At 42.2% G+C, this 25,957-nt stretch overlaps 3 protein-coding genes across 4 annotated transcripts in view; 1 reads left to right on the forward strand and 2 right to left on the reverse strand.

Annotated features, from left to right (window-relative positions):
* Window positions 1-5,776, reverse strand: part of LOC117251330 (filamin A-interacting protein 1-like) — a 50,574-nt gene extending 44,798 nt beyond the window's left edge. The window contains exon 1 of the mRNA XM_033617529.2: window positions 5,646-5,776. The gene's annotated coding sequence lies outside the window, so the exon portion shown is untranslated. The remainder of the gene's footprint in view (window positions 1-5,645) is intronic.
* tmem30c (transmembrane protein 30C) lies at window positions 1-10,338 on the forward strand. Its single transcript, XM_033617532.2, has 7 exons — window positions 1-352; window positions 622-738; window positions 995-1,102; window positions 6,651-6,741; window positions 7,148-7,294; window positions 7,382-7,594; window positions 7,816-10,338. Exons 1-7 carry the CDS (start codon window positions 155-157, stop codon window positions 8,001-8,003), a joined length of 1,062 nt encoding a protein of 353 aa, XP_033473423.1. The 5' UTR covers window positions 1-154; the 3' UTR covers window positions 8,004-10,338.
* The window catches only part of dcbld2 (discoidin, CUB and LCCL domain containing 2), a 25,495-nt gene continuing 9,863 nt past the window's right edge, over window positions 10,326-25,957 (reverse strand). The window contains exons 4-15 of one of the 2 annotated variants that reach the window (XM_033617531.2): window positions 21,494-21,545; window positions 21,332-21,404; window positions 16,962-17,095; window positions 16,772-16,812; window positions 16,296-16,511; window positions 15,693-15,817; window positions 15,023-15,170; window positions 14,792-14,929; window positions 14,615-14,708; window positions 14,486-14,535; window positions 14,263-14,397; window positions 10,326-13,926 (exon numbers count right to left, since the gene is read on the reverse strand). In XM_033617531.2, the coding sequence (XP_033473422.1) occupies window positions 13,508-13,926; window positions 14,263-14,397; window positions 14,486-14,535; window positions 14,615-14,708; window positions 14,792-14,929; window positions 15,023-15,170; window positions 15,693-15,817; window positions 16,296-16,511; window positions 16,772-16,812; window positions 16,962-17,095; window positions 21,332-21,404; window positions 21,494-21,545 (1,625 nt within the window). In that variant the 3' untranslated portion in view covers window positions 10,326-13,507. Of the gene's footprint in view, window positions 13,927-14,262; window positions 14,398-14,485; window positions 14,536-14,614; window positions 14,709-14,791; window positions 15,171-15,692; window positions 15,818-16,295; window positions 16,512-16,771; window positions 16,813-16,961; window positions 17,096-21,331; window positions 21,405-21,493; window positions 21,546-25,957 lie in introns of both variants that reach the window. The other variant, XM_033617530.2, reaches the window with a different exon arrangement.

The following is a 25,957-nucleotide window of genomic DNA, read 5'->3' on the forward strand; positions in this document are numbered from 1 at the left end:
GTGTGTGTGTGTGTGTGTGTGTATGTGTGGGAAGCAAGATATCGCTGAAATAAAGAACAGGAAGAGGAGATAGAACAGCGCTTTCTCTGACACACTTTTTGGACCTCTCGCTGTTTTCGAGTTCCTGTTCTGTCCGTAAGCGAAAGTCCCTCTCATGGGCAAAGTGAAGGGCAAGTCTGGGACCTTGGCTCGGAGGCCAGACAACTCGGCTTTCAAGCAGCAGAGGCTACCTGCCTGGTCTCCGATGCTCACGGCTAACACTGTGCTGCCTTTCTTCTACCTAATGTCTTTGATATGCATGCTGCTGGGAGTATGGCTGCTTCTTACAGTGCAGAGCACACAGGAAATAAAGGTGAGTGTGGGCGTTTCTGAAATTTTCACTTGCTTATGTAGCAGGATTTTATCATGTGGAAATACTGCAGTAAAATACACAAAGTATATATGTGTATGTGTTTGTGTGAGAGGGACAGAGAGAGGAAGAGACCGAATGCCCCTGTGTGCAATAAAACAGGGAGTGACAAAGAGAGGAAAGATCCAAGGTTATGTTTGAGTTTGGTAAACAGGAACAGTTTAGTTGCAATTTATTCTACTCTTTAATTAACTCTCTCCTGTCTTTTTCAGCTGGACTACACTGAGGCTGGGACCTGTAATATATGTTTTGAGAAGCGTAAAAATGTGAGCAATGCAGCACAGCCCTGCAGCTGCACGGTGGTGTTCAATATTGACAAAGCATTCAAGGTAACGGTCTCTAACGTTTTACAACATAGTGTGATGAAACATCTTGGTCACCTACAAGCCTTTTCTATAAGCCTAAATGCATGTATGGTTGAAATGGGTCCTTGATTTAAGATACTTTAAATAATATATTCCAAGGTCAAGTATTAACGTTCTCACTCAGTGTTCAACATGTCCCTTTTCCACTGCTTTCATTTCTTGTCCTTGCTGAGCATTTTAACACCTCTGCTGATGATAATGCATCCTGCTACTGTTTCAGGGAGATGTCTTTTTCTACTATGGCCTCCGAAACTTCCATCAGAACCTCCGCAGATACATGGACTCCAGAGATGATGGACAGATGGTTGGCAGGAAGAAAAACTTAAAGGTAGTTACACTTTTTTCCCCTTCATTTATCAAAGTTGCATTGTTTGGACTCTTTATTCACTTTTAGTATTTTATGTATTTTATGATAGCTTGTTAAAATTGCAAGGGTACACTCCTTTGTTTGCCTTTTGATACAGTTGAGGACTAAAAAGCTTTTTAAAGTAGCAATACAACAGTGTAAAAATACAAGAAAATCATTCAAATGCATTCAAAATCTTCAAGGAAGACCTCACCACCAAAGTGACTCTTTGTGTATCAGTTACTCAGACTTTTATCTTATATTAATTTTCTCACTTGTCTCCACAGTAAACAGGCACCACATTTAAAACCATTAGTTTACAAACTCATGCAACTAGTGCAGTATGACCCAAGTGTAGAAGCTAGTCTTTTACTTAGCCACTGAGATGTTTAAACCTAGAGTGACCTGGTTGACGCACCTGACTTGAGTTTTATTTACTGTACGCCGTGTTGAGTCCGTATTGAATCCACAGGTTGTTCTCGGTTGCAGCAAAAACAATTTATTTCCTCCATGCAAGTGTGAACAATGTTCATTTACTTCCAAAAAAGACCAAAACACTCGGCATACGGCGTGTCAAACATTTAGTCTTATAGCGGTTAAAAACCCTTTGCCCTTCAGGGTCAAACAGTGACCCTCTCACCTTTATACCTGCGCATGAGAACATCACAGTGACACCTTGTGTTCATAACAGTGAACTACCAAATAAATCTTGGATTATTTAACAAACAAATTTGGCCCCTACTCACCAGCCCCTAATTGTCAATGGTCAGCAGACATAACAATTCACACAAATTACAAAAAGGAGTCAAATTATGTTATTACACCCAAAGTACAGATTAGGGCTGGGCGATATGGCCTAAAAAAAAAAAATCTGCGATTTTTTTCACAACAAATCCGATTCATGATTTAAAATCGATTTTTTTCCCCTCCTAGTTAAAAAAAAAAAAATATTTGTGGCCTGGTAGCACATACCTGGGGTCCAAAACTTTCAGCATGTGAATAAACCCCAGCTTTTCCACAGTAGCCTATATATGGGCACCACAACTCGTGCAATATACATGGCGACTGCATCTGTGATCGCTTTCCACCAGACCCCTTTCTTATCATACGGCAGTGTTTCCCCTACCATTACATTGATCACAGAAGTCGTTTAAGATTACCTTTCCTATAGAACAGGTCTATACCTTGTCCTTTTATTAAACAAACTAAATTGCCTTATGTTACAGGCTGAGCCTGATGTGTGTGGCTCGTGTTTGTGTGTGTGTGTGTGTAGTTGATGTTGGAGGTATGAGACATTAGCGCGCCGGGTGTGGTGTGTGACGTCAGACAGATGCGCCCCAGGAAGAAAGTGAGGCATGTGCTATGTTGTGTACATCGAGCAGCCACAGTGAAGAAGCCTACGCAGTTCTGCATGCTGTTTTTGAGTTAGTTCCCTCTATGTAAAAGTCAGACGCTGATGAGAGAGGCTGTGCATCATCCCTGCAGTGCTGAAAATAAAGTGCCTTTCTTTAACACAGACCAAGTCCCGTTGTTTATGTGTTGTTGCCACAACGAGCTAACACAAGCTAAAGGAGCTAATGGTCTTCGGAGGTCCCTTTACTATGGTTCGGGGGTCTGCCAGCTTGGCGTTGGTAACACTTATTTATCTTATTTACACAACGGCATGTCATTTCTGTCCCTACACGGTGCGCGTCTAAAATCCTCCTCTGCTCTCTGTGTCGCACACGGCGGAGTTTGGCCCTGATGCGCACACACACACAGACACAGGTGAGCACACAAAAGCGCTGAAGAACTTGTTCCCTTTCTTGAGAACGAGTTCTTCAGTGCTCACTGCCATGTTGTTTGTGTATCAAGCGCGTGGGGGGAGGGGTGAGCCCACTCTGAACTACAGGAGCCCAGCGTGGAGCGGTGGTGGCGGATTTTAAATAGAAACTCAATTTTCATTAAAACAAATCGGCCTAAACTACAAATTCGAATTAATCGATAAAATCGATTTATCGCCCAGCCCTAGTACAGATCAACATATCTACTCTCCATGCACTAAACAAAGTTTTGTCACTGGTCACTCAATGACGCTGGATTTTGTCTGTAGTCTCACAGAACAAAGAAGTCCATGCTTATCTGGAAAAAACTCCAGAACCCTGCCAAGTGGTCATGAACCACGAGGAGTTGAAGAATCCATGACTACTACGATGTCTCCAACAGCCAAACTCCTTTTCTTCAGGTTCCATTTTTGTTTCTCTTGAAGCAAAGGCAAGAACTCCCGTATCCATCTCTTCCAGAAAAGATCTGAGAGGTACTGCACCTGCCTTCAGCGCCCTCTCATATACTAGTCATCAGGTCCTAACACTCCAGGTGGCAAAGGTGGTTTACCCTTGAGGAGAAGAAAATGGTTGGGCGTGAGCAGTTCCAAGTCATTGGGATCCTCTGAGAGCTTGGTAATTGGTCGGCAATTGAAAATGGCCTCCACTTCACAGAACACCATCTGCAGCCCATCATCATCCAATCTCTGCTGGTGTAGGACCGAGCTGAGAACTCTTCTCACCAGGCGGATCATCCGTTCCCACATACCACCATGGTGTGAACCCTGCGCCAGAACACCTTGAATCCTGTCCTGGTTCAAAGCAGCAAGAGCCTCCTTCAGTTCTCTTTTGGCCCCGATAAATTTGGTACTGTTGTCTGACTTTAGGCTTGTGATTTGTCCTCTTCTGGTGATAAAATGCCGCAAAGCATTTATCCATGCGTCTGTTTCCGGCGAAACTGCTACCTCCAGATGGACAGCTCTGCTCACCATACAGGTAAATATGACTCCATATCGCTTGCAGGTTGATCTTCCCTACCTTACTTCAGCTGGTCCTAAGCAATCTACTCCCATGTTGGTAAATAGTGGTAGATCAGGAAGAATATTTTCCTTCGGAAGATTGGCTATCTTTTGTTCCACCGCTCTTCCATTGTAGCATCTACAAAATCCACATTCAGCAATGATTTTCCTAACAGCTGAATTGGCATTGGTGATCCAAAACCTCATAGTGGACAGTGTGTCTTTGGAGAGAATGAGCATAGATCCTCTGCTCAATCTTCCACCAACTCTCAAGAGTCCATCCTCCAGGATTGGATCCAGCTTGTATATGGAACTATGTCGACTCAAGGCTTTCCCAGATTACAGTGCAGAAATCTCCTCACTGAATGTGTCGCTGACAATAACAAATGATGGCATCAATTACGTTGCAGTAGCCGCGCAAGAATAAGGAGTAAGCTTGGGAGTGCTTTTACGTCCTCAGATTCTATTGTTTGCCATGCCAAAGCCTTTTCCATGTAAGCAGTTGCAATTTTATATGGATTAATACATGTTCCTGTAGAAGGTTTTCCGCCACTGCATAGCCAAGCTCAGGAGCCATATGTTGGCAGCTGTGCACTAGCTCTTGAGGTTGATACAAACAGATAATACAGATAATACAAACAATCAGCTTCTCCTGACAATGTGTTTTTCTCTTGCTGTTTATCAAGCGCACGTTGCTGGTTTGAAACAGTTTTTAATCGTTGCACACTTTCCTTTGGATAGACATCCATTGGTTTATGGAGTGTTAATGACCTCTTTTGTGTGCCATTTTGCTGCATTGATTTGCATGTTCCAGGTTTGAACTCCTTTGCCATGGGGTTTAAGACACTGACAGATTCCTTTTTTCTTTTTTCCATTTCCACATAGGAATTCATGGCATTTGAAGGTGCCTGAGAAGAACTTTTCAGGTCGAAGGCCTGTAATACTACTAGCTTTGCAGCCGATGCGCCCAATTGAGTTTCCAATTCAAGCTGCTCTTTTTTCCTCTTCAACTGTTGTCCCTCCTCCTCCAAGGCATGTCTCGCCTTTAAAGCTGCCACTCGAGCCATGAGGGCAGTTCTCTCAGCCTCTGTCTTTACTTGAGCAGAAGATTTACTTGATCTACAACTGTTAACACTCCTTTGACTATACCATTTGCTACCTACCTTGGAGAAACCGTCTTCAGGATTAATATCAACGCCAACAATTTTATTTTCATTACCTTCATTGCATGAAACCCACCTTTTTGCATTAGCTATACACTCATTATTTGACAGCATTTTTGCTTTAAACCATTCTTCATTTTTTTCTTGTTCATCATTTCAGATTCATGCATGCCTTTTGCATCTTCACTCATCTCAATCAATTCATGAGCATTCTGTACCTCAGTTTTATCACCCTTTAACATCAAACCATGCATGGATGGTTTTTTTTTTAAAGCATTTGCTTTGTTTAGTTTGCCTTTTCTACCATTTTGCAACCTGTCTAATTTATCGGCAAGTGCTTTATCAGTGAGCTTAACCACCCGTTTTTTGAGTTTGGGTTTCAACACCACTAACCACACTACTAGCAATTTGTCCATAAATCCTGCTAGTGACGTCCGCCACAACGTCGCAGTCTATTAATAATGATAATGCATTGGGTTTATGCCATGTTATGGGTTCACACAATTTAAATGGCCATTGAACAGTGTAGCGCTGCACATACCTCCTTCGTTCGGCGCCGTGCGATGATCCGTGGTACGACGCTCCACAGCCGGCGTTAGCATTAGCACCGTAGCTCCGCCTATACGCCCATGGATGGCCGCACACGTCCTCCAGACCGCAGCAACAATCCGCGCAGCTCCCAGCAGCTCTCCTTGTCCTCCACGTCGCCTCCGCAAGCATGAACAATGTCCATTTAGTTCCAAAAAAGACCAAAACATTTGTCATATGGCGTGTCAAACATTTAGCGCCGTGGCGATCAAGAACCCTTTGCCCTTCTGGGTCAAACACCTGACGACAACAGTGACCCGCCTACCTTTACACCTGCGCATGACGCAACAGCGACACCCTGTGTTCAAAACAGTGAACTACCAATTAAATCTTGGATTATTTAACAAACATATTTGTCTCATTTATCCAGTCGTGTGCTCAGTACTTCCTAAACATAAGCATTTTGGCGAGACTTAGACTTTGCTTAGACTTAGATTATACTGCATGGGCTGTGTGAAAGTTTGCAAATCAATGTTTTAATATAGTTTTTTATAGCTTTTGTTAAATGTGGAAAAAAATACAAAAACAGAAATTGCTCCTTTTACAAATTTTAGTCCTATCACCTCATGTGACATATCAGGCCCTTTTGTATTCTTGTATTTGTTTTTTTTTTCCAATTTGTTTTTGTGTACTGTTTTCTGAGTCTTCAGTTTGGTCATTTGGACCCTGATTAACTCAATTCATGAGGACTCGAGGTAACACATGATGGGTGGTTGATATACAAATGGTCATTTCACTGGTAAAGTACTTTCAAGTAAAGGTACTTAAGTGTTTACAGAGATGTGTACTTAAATTGTCAAAGTTAAAAATGGCATTTATGCGGCAGAATGGCCCCTCAGTGGTAAATTTTTGCATGTTATAATATTGTTTAATTATTGCTGCTTAAGCACTGCGTACGCAGCATTTTCATGTTGTAGTTGGGGAGGTTTTAACAACTCATACCTTGTTTCCTGACTAGAACCCAAGTACATACTGCGAACCCTTTATTAAAGACCAAAATGGACTCCCCATCGCCCCCTGTGGTGCTGTGGCCAACAGCATCTTCAATGGTAAGCACCATTCCTTACATACTTACCAATCATCACATTCATCCTCCACTCACTTTCCACTCTCATTTGCTTTTTAAAGGTAAACTTTGATGAGTTTCCCATGTTTTTGTGTCAAAGTGACAAATGGGAACAACCGGTTTTGAAAGTGGTCCAAGAGCATGACAGCTGTAGTTGACAGTGACAGGTTACACTGTAAACACTCGGGCAGGTTCGCTTGTCAATTTACGTTCACCATTGCAGTGTTCTTGGTTCTGTTTCAGTTTGAGACTTACTTCCCTGGTTTCTGACTTTGAGAGACAGTAGCTTATGCCCATAGATATTAATTAACTTTTCTTCAGCCATGGAAATAACATATTGGAATTACTGATTTAGGTGTTGATCCCCTTTAACTCTTCTGTTATCACAGACTCCTTCACTTTCACGTATGGTGGTCCCACTGGTCCTCGAGTCCAGGTCCCTCTGTTACGAAAGGGCATCACCTGGTACACGGACAAAAATGTGAAGTACCGCAACCCAAAGAATGAAAACATGACCCTGGCTCAGGTGTTTGAAGGTAAGTAAAGGACGTAACCTTCGATCAAACACACATTCAGATCAAATTAGTGTCATTCATCACGTCTGATTTACGATTACCACATAGGCACAGCAAAGCCCCTGTACTGGCAGAAGCCTGTGTATGAACTCGATCCCCTCGACCCGACCAACAACGGCTTCATCAATGACGACCTGATCGTGTGGATGAGAGAGGCAGCCTTCCCCAACTTCAAGAAGCTCTATGGGGTTTTATACCGAGCCCAGAAACCCTTTAGTAAGGGTCTGCCTGTTGGGAACTACAGCATCGACATATCCTACAGTATCCTTTCACTGCTGTCACAGACGTGTCTTTCATGGGAACTCTGGTGTGGGTTAAAGTAGGTTACACACGTCCCATTGTGTCCATTTGTTTCCTTTGTCTTATCTGCTGTCAATCACAAGCGTATGGACAGGGACTATTTTAAGACTACAGACCAACTATTTTCCACTGAGCTCCTCTTTGTGATCACCTATTTTCAGCCTTGACCTCTGCCTCTCCAGACTTCCCAGTGCAGTACTTCCGAGGCAGAAAGGAAGTGGTGCTGACCACGCTGACCTGGTTTGGAGGTCAGAACCATTTCCTGCCCATTGCCTACCTCGTAACCAGCTGCCTGATCCTCCTGATAGCCATCGTCCTCACGGTGGCGTGGTACAAGTTTGGGAAGAACGGGAGGAACATGGAGGAATGATGGGGTAAGATGTGCTCCAGGATTACGAGGAGCGAAGAATTCACCAGCAGCTGAAAAAAGTGATAATCGTCGTGCTGATTAGAAGACAACAAATCTGAAATGACAAGAAGGTTGATGCGAATGGATGAAAGGTTAAGGATAATGGTTTTAAAAAAGTTAATTTGGTTCAAAACCACAGCAACATGTGCTGGAAACAATTGAAGACAAAAAAGTCTGACATCTGGAAAATGACTTTCCCTATCAGCTAAATGAGCCACATGTGTTAAAGCTTTTATTGTGATGATGTTGCTCTGAATAACCCACTGAAATAAAGGTGTTAGTGGAGGCTTCAGGCTTTCTTCAAATGCTGATTTTACTTAATTACGTTTTTAAATACACACCATTTTGTCCATGCACTGTTAATATTTATTAATATAATCAGAATATATTTATTGTAATTACTACTTTGGCAACTACTGAACTCCAGTCACTGTTGTGTTTAAGCTTTATCTCATGTCTACATGAAACTACACTGTGATAAGTGAAACAGAATACAGACGAACATCAGAGAAACCTTGTAATGCTCTTAAAATTGAATAAGAATTTTGTGGATATGGTTTTTAATTACATCACAATTAAGGCTGGTCAATGCAGCCAGTATGTTTAAGTGTGTTTTTATATGATGCTTAAAATTCTATTTTACATTATAACAAGGCGAAGAGTCTGCAACCATGCTAGCACTGAAGCTCAGCTGTGTTTTAAACTAAATGCTAATGTCTGTATGACAACATGTTCACAATGACAATGGTAACATGATGATGTTTACAACATATAATACCATGTTTACTGTCTTATTTTAGCATGTTAGCATACCAACATTTGCTGATTAGCACTTCAAGGGAAATTGGTGTTTTTCAACCTGGACTCTATTTTCCCATGTTTTTGTGTCTAATGCCCTTTTTCCACCAAACACTTTTGGTATAGTACCTTTGGAACCAAAAGTAACCCTTCAGACATGGTACTTAGACCCTAGTGTTTCCACTGCAAACACTCTTAAATGTGGGGGGAGTTGTTCTCACTCACTGCTCCGTCCAGCACTCACTGTATTTCCTCCTCTATCAGTCTCCACCATGTTCATTGTCCACAGAACGAGGCTGCTCGCCGACATTTTAATAAACAGGCTGCAGTGAGAGTCTCTCTCCATGGGATATTTAAAAATAGCAGGTTTGTGCATTTAGTCCTTCTCAGGCAAGCTCAGGGGTTTAGTGTTGGTGTAGCCCACAGGAACGATGCGTTTCTTTCTCTGAGTGAGGACTGGGATACATGCAGCTTACATAATCCGGACAAAATTAATATATATTTTTAAACACTTGAAGATCCACTTATTACTAAAAGTGTATGTCATACAATGCAATCTCTTTGGGCGATCATGCACCGTCAATTTACGTCCATTAAAAGTGCTTGTTTTTGTCACCAGCCGGCTCATATTGTATTATTGACCAATTCTCAATCAAGGATAAGTCTTGTTCTAAAATCTTACGGGCTTTTTTACATTGTAGAATTCAGCTAAATATTCAGCCATTACATTGAAAATCTTTTAGATGTCGCTAAGCTATGCTTTTTGTACTCCAACAAACTCTCCGTCCAACTCTCACTAACGTTTCCACCGTTGTTTTTCCTTCAAGTCACCTCATGAGATTTTAGAATGAGACTTCTCCTTGAGCGAGACTCACATTAACAAACAGACCAGCGAAAGGTAAAGAAACATTTAATTTCTCCATCTCTCTGTAGGATCTGTTCTGTAATGTTGTCAGACACTTCTAATAATAATCTGAGCCTGTCGATGGCAAAAAACAAGCACTTTTAATGGACATAAATCAATGATGCACAATTGCCAGTAGCAATTACACTGTAGCCTGTTTCACTGCTGCAGCTGCAGCACTCTCTGTCAATACTGGACCAATTTTAAATGTTGTCGTCTCCATCATTTACTGAGACACAAAAATATAGGAAAATAAAATCCAGGTTACCGCAGTTTATTTTTGAGCACAGCAGAGGCTGATGGAATGTGACTGGTTTGCAGGATGGGGCTGGATTAAAGTCATGGTATCCCTAAAAATGATTACAATTCATCCAGAGGGGGACATAAATGTCTGTCATTATTAAAGAACCATTAATTTTAGTACAAATTTTGTGGTAATCTATCCATTTGTTTAGATATTAAGGTCTGTAAATACCAGCTACACGTGTAGAAATGTACTGTGAACTAAAAGACAACCATTTGTACTGTCTCTGTCACGTCCTATAAAATTCTGTAAAAGACTGAAGATTGTAATAAAACAGTTTCTTTGCAAAACTCTTTATTTCTCTATATACAATCAGTGAGAGCCACATAAACACAATCCCTCTGTGACCAGGGAGCACCAAAACTCTGTTTGTACATCGCCTTGGTTATTGAGCATAATCAAAGCATGATTGGTGGCACAGCTGTGTGAATAACACCTTCCCCCCCGAGGTGAGGTTGTTATTCTGTAAAGTTATAAAGCAGCTTGTTCCATTTTTCTCCATCTGCACTCCTGCCACAGAGCGTTTGGTCAGATTAGTACCACAGGTGGGACAGGAGACGAATGCAGTCTAACTGGTGCTACAGACAACGACTGAACACATCCTATAATACAACTATAAGCTGCATCGAAACTAGTCCAACAAAACCACACAGGACTGAAGTATCGACACAGTTTACCACACATACAGATGTTGATGCACATAGATACAAAAAAAAGAAACACTCAAATGCATTAAGGACAGATCAAACACTCATTTCACCACGAGACAATCACCATGATGCACAAATAAAAATCTAGAAGTTCAGGACAAACACACACACAGAAAACTCTATGAAATCATCAGCTGTAACAGATTAACCCATCCACCTCTTTGCTCTGTACCCTTTTTACTAGAACAAAAACTATCTAGGCCCTTAAAAACTGTTTGTTTACCTACATTAAGACTGCTTTCATGATTATTTGGCTAAACTAACGCTGTTGGCACGATGGTGAACGTTGGTTCTGTTATGAATTAACTTTGCATAAACAGAAAAAGGCAACATTTGGTCTTTGAGGTTACAAAACGTATCGTCTCTTTGTGAAGTTCATCGGATAGATCATCCAGAACAGCCTTTTCCCGTTCTCATACATCTGTGACAAGGTTAATGAGAACTACTTAAAAGAATACTTCACCTGCAGGAAAACCATTTTGTATATCAATAACTAACCACCTGTCGTGAAGAAAACTTTGTATTATGTGGCTCCATGAACGGAGAATCCAAAAAATTCTTCATGAAATGAAATTATAGGCAACTGTGTTTAACACAACAGCAAAACTATATCAACGTATCTGTTCGCAAACTCTCACACTACTCAGTATAATCCAAGTCTCATTTATCCACGGAGCCAGTTTCGACAAGGATCTGAACTAAAAGTTAAACTTATCGGTGGCCTCCACAAAGCCAGTCTCCATTGACAAAGACAGTGATTTTACACTGATCAGCCAAAACATTAAAACTACCAACAGGTGAAGTGAATAAGATTGATCAACCTTGGGTCCTGGCATTCATGTTTGTGCCATTTGACATGCACCACCCACCCAAACACCAATACAGACCAATACACCCCCTCGTGGCAACAGCACTCCCTGATGGCAGTCTGCCCCCCTCAAACAGGACAATGCACCAAGCCACACCAAAAAAACTGCTCAGAAATGGCCTGGGGTGTGTCACTAAGAGCTCAAGGCGTCAACATGGCCTCCAAAATCCCAAGATCCCAATCCGATAGAAAATCCATTGGGCGTGCTGGTACCTTACCTCGCAACCCATGGGACTCAAAGGATCCATTGACAATGCCCTGGTGCCAGACAGCACAGGACACCCCCAGAGGTCCTGTCTCCATGCCTCGACAGGTCAGAGGCTCCACCTTAGATCGGACTTGACTCTGACCTGTCAAGGCCCGGACAAAGGACCTCTGGGGTACCAGTTTGTCCCACAGATGCTCGATCAGATTGGGATCTGGGGAATATGAAAGCTAGATCGATGCCTAAAGCTCTTTGTCATGTTTCTTGGACCATTCCTGAGCAGTTTCTGAAGTTGGGCATGGTGCATTGCCTTGCAGGGGGGCTACTACCATCGGGAGTACTGTTGCAATGAGCGGGGGTACTTGGTTTATGACAATGTCCACGTGAATGCCAGGACCAAAGGTGTCCCAGCAGAACATTGCTACCACTGGCTCGATCAGCGGTAGCAATTAGTTAGTTAGGATTATTTAGTTATCAGTTACTTAGGATTCAACAAGTCACACAATTATATAAACAAACTAAGGATTGAGGCAGCAGTAGACCAACAGCTCCCATGTTCAGCAAGGTAAAATTACTGTCTGTCAATGGAGTCTGGCTTTGAAGAGAGCATAGATTCACTTTTAGTTCAGTTCCCTGTCTGTCTGGGAAGTACTGAGCATACGACTGGATAAATGAGACTTGGATTAAACTGCAAGAATTGTGGGAGAGTTTGTAATCAGATATTTTTAACATAGTTTTGCTTTTGTTCAACACAGACCCCTTTTACCTAAATTCATGAAGAATGTTAGCCTTTTTGGATTCTCCGTTTACTGTGGAGGCATGGAAGAAAAGCAAAGTTTTCTTCAGGAATTCAATGTAACATGCAGGGAGTAATTATTGTACAAACGGTCTTAAGCGGGTGAAGTATCCCTTTAATGTCAGTAAGGTGTCCACAACAGTGCAACAATGATTCTTTGCTTGGTAATAGGTGAGGGTAGTGGTGGGCTATTTTTAATAAGAGTTTCTCCTCAGCAGGATGTGAAATAAAAAATAAATATCAGTAAATCATCTGAGAGTTTGAACAGGTTTGCAGTAATGGAATTACTAGAACTATACACAATTTCAAGTCATGCTTTTTAAACAAAGTAAGACAAAAACGTACCGTGGAAAAGAAGAGTTTCTCTATAAAGGAGGATGTGGGAGTACTCGATGCAACATGCAGCTAATTAATTAAGAGAACCCTTTTAGATTTGATGAGCGTAAATCATCAGGTACATTTCGGTTTGGTTCAGTATGTAACAGAAGAATAATGGAAATCACAGTTTCACAGAATACGAGAACGACTATGGATCACAGAACAGGGACAAAGTCTTTAAACAAATAGTAGTCAGCTTTCTCCTTTTCATCCTCCCTCCGTCTCCGTCTCTCACACCTGGCACATACACATTCATCTTTGTGGTTTCAGTGATAGGACTGTAATGGCACTACACAAGCAGATTGTGGCCATGCAGAAACATTTAGGCAATACAGACATCTCCAGATGAATCTAAAGCTAAGGTAGTGTTCATTCAAGACTTGAGCCCGGGCTCCAGGGCTCACAGGTTCACACCTCCTCCTCCGTAAACAACCCTCCATCTGTGTTCAGTGGGTCGTGTTGGTAGTGAGGGGCAGATTAAGGCTATGTGCATCCAGACTCTTCAGCTCTTTCCCATTGGCTTCTGAGTGCTACTCTGAGGTACCTGATAGGTCAGATCCTCAGTGGGTGTGACCTGTCCAGTGGCATTCTTGGGTGTGTCGTAAGCCGACCTCCCCGAATGGCTGCTGTCTGTCCGTGTGAGCAGGGAGGCTGGCCCGGCGCCCATGAAACTGCACACTGTGGAGGGCTGGTTCAAAGTGGAGCCCCCTGATGGGTGGCAACCCATATCGACCACGATGGGTGTGGCGTATTCAGATCCCGAGGCTGGTAAGGGTTCTGCGTAGGCATGGTACACATCGGGTGAGATGGGAGCGTCGTACAGGTCGGGGTCTGAGTATCCTGGGTCGGGTCCCTCGTCTGGTTTAAAGGTTGACCGGGCACCTAGTGTTGTAACGCCACTCACCAGGGGCTGAGCATATTCTGAAAACAGAGTGTGTCATAGTATATTAACCAAAGAAACCTAAGCTAGTGTTAGGTTGTTACGTCAAAGTTAGCTGTTTAAAGATTCTGTGTACGACGTTCAGAGCATTAATATAGCAGCAAACCACTATTTGTAACGATATAGTGGAGTAATGGTATCCTCAGCAGAGAATGAAGTCACACTACCTCTGTGTGTGTTACAGTCATAGCTTCTCTGCACTGCGCTCATATGGAGGTTACTGCTGATATTGAGACGACATCACTGTAGAAGCGTAGCACCCACCCTCTGACTCCCCTCTGGTTAACACAATTAGCTCTGTCAGCACTGGTACTTACCTGCAGGTTCAGCATGAAGTCTTGGTACTGCGCCTCTCCCCGTCAGCCGGCCCACCTCACTGCTGCTGTACCGAACTGAGTCCTCCGTCTCCACCATCTTGGAAGGCAACAGCTGCTTCATGCTTTTCCACCAGTCTGAAGCAGAAACACAGTGAGTCACACCAGGAAACTCTCACAAAACACATCCAGACCTATCAGCCTGAGCTGCAGACAGATTACATACCTGTGCGGTCCCAGTGAGGAAGATCATATGTTCCTTCTGAGCTCTTTTTCCTATGAAGAGAAACATAAAGCCAAACTGACCTTTTTTTAAAGAGATTTATTTTCTTTCCTTGATAATGAGAACACGTACCTGTTCCTCCAGTGCCATGCACAAACCACGATCAGGATGAGAGCAGTCAGAACCATGACCAAGACAGGCACCAGGACTGCTGCTAGAGCCACATCTAGGAGCAGAAATATTACATCATGACAAACCTCTCTTTGTCGGGATCAAACAAGCTTTTTTCCAATCAAAAGTCTGACGCACCTTTGCCGGTGAGAGGAGGCATAGTGGTGTTTCTGATGTCTGGGGTGTGCGTGGTTTGGCCAAGGTGAGGTGGGCGTTTTGTACCCGCAGGAGGTGGAATATGACGAGAAGGTGGCACCATCCTCGTCCTCGGCCTCGCTGTCGAAATATAATTCAGGACAGAAAATTTAGGATTGATTTGGAACTTAAAAATTTTCTTTGTTGATGTACAAATCAACCACCTCTGCCTACCTGCAGGTAACTGGCAGCCAAGCAGCTCCAACTTGATCGCGATTCTCTGGTGCCATTGGGTCGGATTTATCCTCACAAACCGCGCCTCGATCGGAGGAATGAAATTATTCCTCACCTCGTGCAGGTAGTTGATGTTGCCTTGGAAAATCTGCCAGAAAATCAGAATCAGCTCTTTTATCAGTCCCAGAGGTTTAAACCAAACTCTAACCCAGTTGTAGAAGTTAAGAAAGAAAAACTTCAGCAGAGGAATTCTTGTTTCAGACAAATGCACTATAAGCCTTAAGCTGATTATTTTCCAACTTGGCAAGCTAATAACTACTTTCCTCCACACAATAAGAGGCTGTGAGAATCCCAGCAGAGAGCGGCTCGTGGACAGCAGCGTCTTCCTAACAGCCCCGCCACTAAATCCATATCCATTCATTATTAATGCCCAAGTGTCCTGGCTTGTCTACCACAGCACTTAACTCAAACCACTGACTGTTATCATTTCCTGCCATAAACATCTCTTCGTCAATACCAGTTGCCATGGAAACAGGCCAAGTATGTGCCCCTGCAGCCTTCTAAAGTGACATTTTTGTCCATTTGCTCTAATTTAAAGGAAAAAAACAAACTAAGAGCCCATGACGTAACTGTTAAGCAAGTGGGGTTTATTGATCTGGGGATGTATTACCTTGTCTTGTGTAGAGTTTGCTTCCCTGTAGATGTGCCACTGCTTGCCATTGTTACTGTACAGGATCCGGTATGCTGAAACATAGTACTGGTATGCTCTTAAGGTGGAGCCAGTTGTGATGATACCTGGATGGACGGACAGCAGAAACATGAGGATGATGCATACATGTCTACAGCCATGTTTTTGGCTCTGTGATGTCTTACTTGTGCACAGTGCTAAATGCTGATGTCAGCAGGCCAACATGCTGATGTAGGTGTAATGTTAACCATGGTCACCATCTTGGTGTAGCGTGTTAGCATGCTATCATTTGGTACTAAACACAAAGCCGAGGCTGATGGGAATGTCTTTAGCTTTGCAGGTTTTTGTCTAAAAACTAAAGTATTAGACAAATAATAATTCTGACCTGGTGATGCAGATAAAAAAAAACTGTCAGGGGATCAAATGACCTTTTGCTAAGCCCCGCCCCTTTGTGATGGTGTCGGAGTAAGCATGGAGCCCACACTGTAACTAACTGCACTCCCTGAAGAAACATTATCATATTTTTGGAAAAATGAAACAGTGATTCCAGAGAGAAGCCGTATGTGACTGTACGTAGCTGTGTACCTGTGATCCTCTTCTCCCTTTTGAGATCGACCTGCAGCCACTGATGCTGGTCATTCTGAAAAGACGCCCAGGGCAGCCCCGCCTTCTTGAGCCGTGCCCCTGATGGCGCCCACACACTGTGCTGACCGATGATGTTGTTCCACTCCCACACGGACGAAGCAGACAGCTGAGTGTCCGCAACAACACTAGACTCTAAACCCAGCGTCCCGTAGCAGCCTGCGAGCACAGAGAGGCCGTCATTAATAACAATATGAAACATTTCTGCAATTCATTTCAGGTCAGATGATAACAGCAAGTCTGAGCTGTGAGCATGTGTAAGAAAACAGCAGGTGATACACCCAGATTTTGTGCTGCAGACTAATAAAAAAAAAATTACAGACATTACACTTATTAAAATTACAGATGCGGACAATAATAATTTGATACACAGACTATTACAGCTCCTAACGGTGCTCCAAAAGAGACAGAAAACTCACCGTTGGTCCTGAAGGTGAAGAGGCTGTTGGACAAAGTTCCTCTGAGGAGAGAAGCGCAGGATTAGATTAACACAGACATATCGTTTTTAAGAGTAATCGCTAATATCTCCTGGATCTTAACTCACCAAGTCATGAAATTAGCATCGTTAGCTTTTAAAAAATATGATCCAAATGCATGGAGTCATCTTACCCAGTGGAAGTGACGTTGTTAGCCACTGTGGCCTCGTAGTGAGGGATGCCTTTGCTGCTGACCACGCTGATCCTCCCTCCCACAGCGTTGGACACCACACCTGCATGGACGGCTGCCACACAGACAGGCGACGACTGCAGATCCAAAGGAAATGATGATTTGAGATTAGAGAATTACAACAAACAGTACCAGTAACTAAAGGTAATTTCCACCACATCTGACAAACTGTGAACATTAGGCAAAGTAATATGACGAGAGATTAACAGTCAAGGCTTTGTTTAAAACACTATTTTGCTCCTTCTTTGTAATTTATTTTTGTGCGAGACGTACATGCTGTAAAAAGGAGGATCACCAAAAAAGTTCAAGGTCAACAAGATTAAATAACAATATATATTTGTCACTGTTTGCTCTCGCAGCCTGAGTGAATGCTGAACACATGTTGTAGCAGTCTCAAGACGTGTATGGGCAAAGTTGTAAATCAATGATCAGGACTGCTTAATGGTCATATTGGATTTTATGCATTAACGTAATTAAATACAGTCAGATTTGATCGCAGGTGGGCCAGACCAGTAAAACCACGGCATAATGTCCTATAAATAACAAAGACTTCCAAATTTTTCCTTTTTTTGTTCAAATAAGTACATTTTAGTGGTCCGCAGTCTACTCCTCACTGTCATTACATGTGTATTTTTCTATACATTTCCACTCCTGACTTCATATAGGGCACTGGGGATGTCGTATTTAATTTCTTTCTTTTTTCCCGACAAACAAAATCCTGAATTTGAATAAAATAATTTATCAAATTACATGAATTACATTAAATTTCTGTGATGAATACATGTAGTTTATGGTGCTGTTAGATTAATGCTAGACAACCTTGTTAATACAGGTGCATACCGTTTTTTGACCGCAGTGAAAATGTTGTTTTTGAACGGCTAACCGCCAACAAATATGTATTGAAACAGAATATTTCATTAGATGAATTTTTTAAATGATTATATCCATCTTTTTTCAATAAGTTTTGACTTTTGGACTTTACAATGCTCTAGAGTTACTGGACTTGTTTGGAAAGGACGAGTGTGAAACAATCCTACTGGATCTAATGTTACGTATAAATAACCTTAGTGTCGCCTAATCTTTATCTGCAACTGTGCAGAAACAGAACAAACAGACATGCAAAAAACAAAAGAAAAAAGCAACGCAGCCTTTGAATGTTGACTTATAATTTGAAAGTCAACATCATGAATGAAGCTCCAAACTATTCTGTACAGCACTAACTGGCACCAACTGTTTTGTGCCGTTGCAAACTAGAAGTGTTTGCAGGTAAGTCTGTGCGCGAACAAGCAGTACTGTCTTCCAGTGTGATCCCAGAGCTCAGACTCTTAACCTTCAGACTGTGGCAGATAAAAGGCTGATGAGTCAGCATGATGTCACTTCTCTGTAGAGAGGATACCGACAGGCACGGACGGTAATGATTCACTGCTGGCTGCATTCCTGTCCAAACCTGCTGCCACATTACTGAGAAATGGACAGAAAAAAACACACACAACCCAATTCCACTCTGGTCACGAGCTCCCTTCGGTGAACAGCTGGTTGAGTGAGGTGGAATTTTATTACTGGAAAAGACCCACACTGGAATTCACAGCTGACAAGATTGTGGGAAAACTCTGGTGACCCACAGAGTGACAAGCACATGTACTCACACACACACACGGCAGTCAAACGCTGCCACGAGTAATCGACACTTGCCCCTGTGACTCTTTAACTTCCCAAAAACACACGCCACATCCTAAAGAGCGCCATACCAAACCACTAACACAAATACAATGCTTCGCTGCAAAACCGCCGCACCCTGCCTCCAACAGAGGAAACCACACTAACACACATGAAACAACACACACACATGGACACAGACACACGATATGTAGAATGTGGACGTATAGAAACCAGCACATGGATCACTGAAAGATCTTAAAATCCTAGTGAAAGAGCACTGAGCACCAAAATGGCTGGCGTTGGAGCATTAGAGGAAACACTGTTAGATCCAGTCATACACATCTGAGCCTCAATCAGACGCAGACTCAGATGAGGAGTCTGTTGTGACCCTAAATCAGCAACTAGCAGACTCAATAGAATGTTTTTTTAGCTTGTAGGCTAACTGGCAGTGGCAGACACAGCATTAGTCTTTGTGAAACATACCGTAATGAAACATATAGCAATACCTGCTACAACATGGTTTTTGGTAGATAATGGAAGGAAGCTCAAGAGTCAAGTTTACGTCCGAATCTACACACTTTAGGCAAAGCAAGGCAAATTCATTTGTATCGCACATTTCATGATTCGACCGTAGAACCGTCTGATCAAAATGGCACAGGACAGAATAAATACGAAGGTGGTGATGTGGAGTAAATTACATAGTTCTCCATGGGCAGAAGACAAAAGGCTCGAAAATATTTTGTCAATGCCTAAATTAGGGACATAAGTGCATATAAAACAGAACTTTGGCCCTGAATCATATGTAACACCCGGTTTATCTAGAAGCCAAAGATCTTTAGTAGCACAGCTGAGAGCTGGTGTTCGTCCTCCAGCCACTGAGATCAGGTGATCCAATGATATTCAGGAGGACAATTGGGTTGGTGTGGCATAAAGCTATTTAAAAAACTGTATTCATCTTCTAGTTGTCTGAGACACATTGTTCAATTTTAGATTGTACACCGACTCCACTGGTCCAGATCTCGGCTGGCTAAGATTAGCAGTGATAAAGATCCTATGTGCGACAGGTGTAAACAGTCTTCAGCCACTTTATGTCACATGTTCTGGTCCTAAAATGTCTCATTTCTGGGATTTAATATTTAAAACTTTTTCAACAATGTTTGGATGACTGGTTGCCCATCTATGTCCATGGCAATATTTGGAGTAACTCTGCTAGATGTGAATTTAAGTAGAGTCCAAACGGACACTGTCTCTTTCTGCTCACCTCTGGCTAGAATGCCCATCCTGTGTAAACAGATTATTTTTTTATATTTATGTATATATTTTAAAAATCTTTTAATTAATTAATTAATTATTTTTTCCTTTTTGTCTTTTATTTCCTTTCGCTGGTCTGGCTTTCTCTGATTGTCCCTGGGTGGGTTGGGTTGTTTTCTGTCCTTGTTGGTTCTATGTTTGTTTGTTGATGCTCTGGCACACTTTTTAAATTTTATTTATTTATTTATTTTTTTTTTTTTTAAATCTTTGGGTTTTGGGGGAAAGGTGTCAGGTATTTTAAAATCAAAAGGCTCAAGCCCAAGTGAAGTCACTACGCACTGGTGTTGAAGCCCCAGTTGAGTTGCAAGTATTTTTGTATTTTGCAAAGTCTAATCAAATTTGAATCTCAAGTTTGACCCGAGTCCAAGTCATGTGACTCAGGTCCACACCTGATGTACCTAATCTAGCTCGCATGGCACACGTTTAGATCTGTACAAGATCAGTACAAGAATGTGAAAACACCTCTCTAGTGACAAACTTTGCACAGACACAGCCAGTATAGTCAAGGTCAGACATTTAGGGGACATCAACAGAAGAAAAACAAAAGAGAAACAGAGCTGCAGGGTCTGGTTTGGGTGTGGCAGACTGAACTATGCTTCCACAATCACCATAATATCACAGCCTGCCGACACACACGCACCTTTAACACACGCATGAATGAATCGCTCGCACATATACAGAACCCAGGCATGCACACACGGAGGTTTTCTCCAGCTTCTCACTTCGTACTGACTCACTCTGCAGCTTTTCGTCTCACACACTCAACACACAGCTCCGCTCGGCGGCCTCTTGCAGCTGGACTGGATTAGAGGCTTATTATTTTCGGCCAAACTATTATCTCACCTCTCTCTCACCCGCTGACCCTGCCCCTCCTCTGTTCCTGTGGGGCACCTCACTCCCTGAAGCACACCCCGGTGCTCCTCCCTGTCCTCCCATCAGCCAGCAGCAACACCCCTCCCTCCTTTCCTTCAACAAACCCCGAGCTCTGAGCATAAAGTCATCAGCCAGAGACTCGGCGCCCATGACCTCACGCGCAGCGGGGGTGCTGTGAGGTCATCAGTCCAGGACTCACATGCCACGGAGCAGGGGCCCGTTTACACAAGGAAGAAAAATAGGAGTCAAATGGAAAGATGTGCGGCGCAGTAACGGATGATGACCAAACAGAAAAACAATGGAGCGACGGAGCCATGAAAACATGAGTAAGCAGATGCTGATGGTCTGCTGGATCCTGTGGGGTAACGGTGACCAAACAGCAGGAGACCACAGGGCGCCATGACTCACCTGGAAATGTGACGCTGAGGATGCCACGAGAAGAAAAACACGTACACACTGCATGTACTCACCTCTCTGTATCCATTAGGTATAGTTCCAGAAATGTCCTCAGTGGATGTCAGGCAGCCTGCTGGACAGTATTTACTGAGAAGACAGAGACAGACACACACAGTGAGCGTATCAGACAGCTTGATCTCTGCACAAATATCCACACAAAGCAAAACGTTATTTACCTGAACTCTGCCTCGGGGAAATCAGTCCCTTTGTCCAGGCAGGTGATTAAATCTGCAAAAGGTAAACAGACAGTGTGAGAACTGGTTTCTCTGCATGTTCCTGTAAACACATCACCCTCTCTCTCTCTCTCTCCCTCTGGCAGGAAAACAACTCCCAACCTTTCCCAGGTAATCCATGGATTTAATTATCTGGTGTTTCAGGTGTTTACAGAGAACCTATTGTGCTTTTCTGTCAAATATATAATGTTGCAATGAAGGATGTTCATATCTAATGTGGGCGAGGTTTCAAGCAATGTTTTTATCATCTTAGAAATATTTCAAAAATACGATCCACTTTTACTTTTAAAGACACAGAGACAATTTTACACGCCTTCATCTCTTCACTGCAGCAGCCTCCTTCTCGCCTGAATCAAAAATCTATTAATCGACTCCAGACTGGACAGAATTCAGCTGCCAGAGACGCGTGATCACATCACTCCAGTTTCAGCCTCTTCACACTGGCCCCCAGTATGTTTTAGAATAGATTTTAAGATTTTACTGATGACTTTTAAGGCTCTTCATGGTCTCTCTCCCAGTTATATCTCTGACCTCTTAGTACCGTACACACCAGGATGAATTTTAAGGTCTTTTTCTGTTCCAAGACAGAAGACAGAGTGAGAGAGATCTCTTTTAAGTTCCTTCTTAAAACATACTTTTATCGGAGAGCCTTTCCCAATTGTACTTGAGTTTTAAGTTCTTTTAAACTGTCTTTTATTTCCTCTGTTTTTACACACTAAAGTGTTTTTATCAGTTCTTTTAAAAGTTGTTGTTTTTATGTCTTGTCTGTTTTAATTATTGACACCTAAAGCACTTTGTGACTCTGTTAAATAAAGATTATTATTATTGTTATTACGTAAAAGTAATCCCTGTGAGGAAAAACCTCAGGCTTCAGACCGTTCTGAGTACTCGGTTTCTTTTCTTCTTTTGAGACAAGCTGACGTCAGCTCACGACAGATGAAACTGATCACATTAAGGATGGCTCAGTTCCATTAAGTGGCCCAGTCAGCTATTCCAGTGAGCCAGCATGCACAAAACCAGGATCTCCCCTAAGTGGAAGGCTGACTATGACGTCAAAACCTGTGCTGTGAAAAAGGTTTATTGATTAATCAACTAATCATTGCAGCTCTACTACTAAGTGAAGCTACATGCTAAGGTCAGGGAAACAAGCCCAGTTCAGACCAAAGATTCACAATGAGACAAGTTGAAACAGGCATCTACTTACAATGTGCCGTTCTGCAACGTTCTAAAACCCTGCCGGTTCACACCAATGCAACTAGATGAGACGGTGTATCATCTCTATGCAACAACTCTCTGTACTTCTGTTCTGATTTTCAGCTTTTCAGGCTTATTTTTTGGCTGAATATAATTTGTAGCTTCTTAAAATATGAATGAGGATAGTGATAGTGAGATACTGGCTACAGCTGCATTTGTAGTAGTGATGAAATGGTGAAAAACAGAAACAAATTGAGCATCAGACAGACTGAATTCATAATAAATATGCCACAATAATGGCGATTTGACCACCTGAGTTGCAGGTGACACCATCAGCCGGCTTGAGTTGAGCTCAGACCAACTAGTTCAAACCACTGCAGCTTTCTAAAATGGTTTCGTCTCATCATGAATCATCTGAACTGGTCTTTAGTTGCTGATATTATCAATTTCTCCCTGATTTCAGATCATATTCCTGCTGCAACATGTCCAAAGTTTAGAAACTTTTAATTGTTGATTTTCTTACAGTAGAAATTGCTGTTATCCTCCTTTTCAGTCATTCCCTGGCTGCAATTACAGTGCAGAGATGTCGAGATACGGAAGACCCGGAAGCTCTGACCAATTAGAGCAGACTGGACTACCATTTTTTCCCCTGATAAAGGGTTTTTTGGGGGAGTTTTTCCTTATCCACTATGACAGACCAAGGATGGAAGGATGTCGTATGCTGTAAAGCCCTCTGAGGCGAATTGTTTTAAGTGATACTGGGCTTGATAAATAAAACTGAATTGAACTGAAACCGAATTCTTTCAAATGTGAGGATTTGAAATAGTTCGGTTTCAGTTCAATTCAATTTTATATGGTTGACATTTTTCCACTATTTTTGCTTGAAAAATGTTTGAAACAATTAATCGATTGACAAAATAGTTGCTGATTATTTTACTGTTACTCAATTAATCAACTAATACTTTCAGCTCTTATTAGTTTCTGGAGCTGAAATGGTGGTCGATTAATCAGTTATCAACCAAAAAAATAAATATTTGTTGGGAAACATTTTGATAATTCATAAATTGTTGGAATCATTTAATAAAAAAAATTAAAATATTTGCTGGTTACAGGTTTTCAAATTTGAGGATTTGCTGCTTTCTCGGTTTAAAGCTGTTTTAAATTGAATGTCTTTAAGTTTTGGGCTGTTGGTCACACAAAACGAGACGTTTAAAGACATCACTATGAGTTTTTTTTTCACTATTTTTGACATTTGATAGATGAAGGTAAATTAAAATCGAGTAAAATAAATGTTACTTTTTGCATTTTATTTTCACCCAGATTAATCTGACTCATTGTTTGGTCTGTAAAATGTCAGAAAACAGTAAAAAAGAAAGCCTATCACCAAGCTGACATTCACACTGACCAACAGTTAAAACTTCATGATCATAAGTTTAGGGGAGCGCATGATGACATGAGTGAGTTATGAGGCACGCCACGTATGTGCAGCAGGATGCTGTGGGCTGCTGGGAACTCTACATAAACCCCACAGTGGTGGTCAGTCTCAGTGAGTCTCCACCACATTATCAAAAAACCCACTTATCTGGAAAACCAACCTGTGAGTCACATTGACAAATAACCTCCCCCCCCAACCACCAACCGCCGCAAGTCGCCACGATGACTGATTTACTTAGCTGTGCAAACTGTCCTCCCACGCTCGTCTGCATGATCTGTTACACGACACACGAAAAACATCAGTTCTTTGAGGGGGGGAAATAGTTGGGTCCATTTGATGGCCTTGTTTGCTTTGCAGCGTGATTCAGTCGAACCGAGATGACCACTTAGACTGAATTATTCCTGTCCAGCACACACACGTCACTGCCGTCCTCTTCTTGTGGCTTCAATTATCTGTTTAGCTGAGAATGTTCCACATGACAAAGCATGGTCGCCTAAAATTACAATCATACAGTCACAACAACAATCTCATTAAAGAGATGCTGTTTCAGTCACGGACTACAAAATACAGAAGCTACAGTAAACTTGTGTCTGCTGGTTTATGTGTATACCATCAGTTATCAAGCTGCTTAGTGAATTTTTGACTGATCAGATCAGATCTGACAAACAATTTTGCAAATGCAAAGGTCCTCTGAGGTAATATGTGTAAAGATAGGAGCACTGCTGCGTTTTAATTAAAAATAAATAGATAAAACTTGCAAATTAACTAAATTAACTGAGTGCACTGTGGCGGCAGAGGGACTTGTGCAAAATCTAGGTATGCAAATGATGCTGGCAGAGCTTTAACTATAGTCGACAGAAAATTAACCTCTAACAACTTTGATGACTGATTATTCACTCTAATGATTATTTTCTGAACCAACAACACGTCGAACCTTGAAGCAGATGGGCTACAGCAGCAGAAGACCACACCAGGTGCCACTCCTGTCAGCTAACAACAGGAAACTGAGGCTACAGTTCACACAGGCTCACCAAAACTGGACAATAGAAGACTGGAAAAACGTTGCCTGGTCTGATGAGTCTGGATTTCTGCTGCCACATTCAGATGGTAGGGTCAGAATTTGGTGTAAACAACATGAAGGCATGGATCCATCCTGCCTTGTATCAACGGTTCAGGCTGGTGGTGGTGGTGTAATGGTGTGGGGGATATTTTCTTGGCACACTTTGGGCCCCTTAGTACCAACTGAGCATGGTTTAAACACCACAGTCTACCTGAGTATTCTTGCTGACCGTGTCCATCCCTTTATGACCACAGTGTACCCATCTTCTGATGGCTACTGCCAGCAGGATAACGCACCATGTCACAAAAGTCTGAGTGGACGTTTGAGCCATAGTTAAGGAAATTCTCTCAAGGTATTCTTGAGATATCACATACACAAGAATCGGACGACCACATAGCTTGTCAACTTACTACCAGTCGCTGCTGCAGAGGCATAAAAATGGCCAAATTGTCTTGTACGAGTGAAGAGTCAATTCAGACTTGTGCAATGTTTAAAGTGATACAGAAATCTTACTGTGTCCAGCCTAGTATGATTGCCATTGTGACTTCTTATCAAAGTGCGCTGATACAGACACGAGACAAACACGTTAAACTGCCATCAGATCAACGTAGTGCGTCGTGTCTGACAGAAGCTTATGAACACACTCCTTCAGTAATATGAAATCACACAAGAGGAAGTTCAGCAGCTTCTAACAGGCAGGAAGTTTTAATATAAACCC

The sequence above is a fragment of the Epinephelus lanceolatus genome, chromosome 14 (genome assembly GCF_041903045.1).
Source record: "Epinephelus lanceolatus isolate andai-2023 chromosome 14, ASM4190304v1, whole genome shotgun sequence".
Taxonomy (NCBI): domain Eukaryota; kingdom Metazoa; phylum Chordata; class Actinopteri; order Perciformes; family Serranidae; genus Epinephelus; species Epinephelus lanceolatus.

What these genes read in the sequence shown, in the direction of transcription:
- tmem30c (XM_033617532.2), top strand. Translation starts at nt 155, where the DNA reads ATGGGCAAAGTGAAGGGCAAGTCTGGGACCTTGGCTCGGAGGCCAGAC. An exon ending in ATATTGACAAAGCATTCAAG is followed by an intron (nt 739 to 994) that starts GTAACGGTCTCT and finishes CTACTGTTTCAG; the next exon opens with GGAGATGTCTTTTTCTACTA. An exon ending in CCTGGCTCAGGTGTTTGAAG is followed by an intron (nt 7,295 to 7,381) that starts GTAAGTAAAGGA and finishes ATTACCACATAG; the next exon opens with GCACAGCAAAGCCCCTGTAC.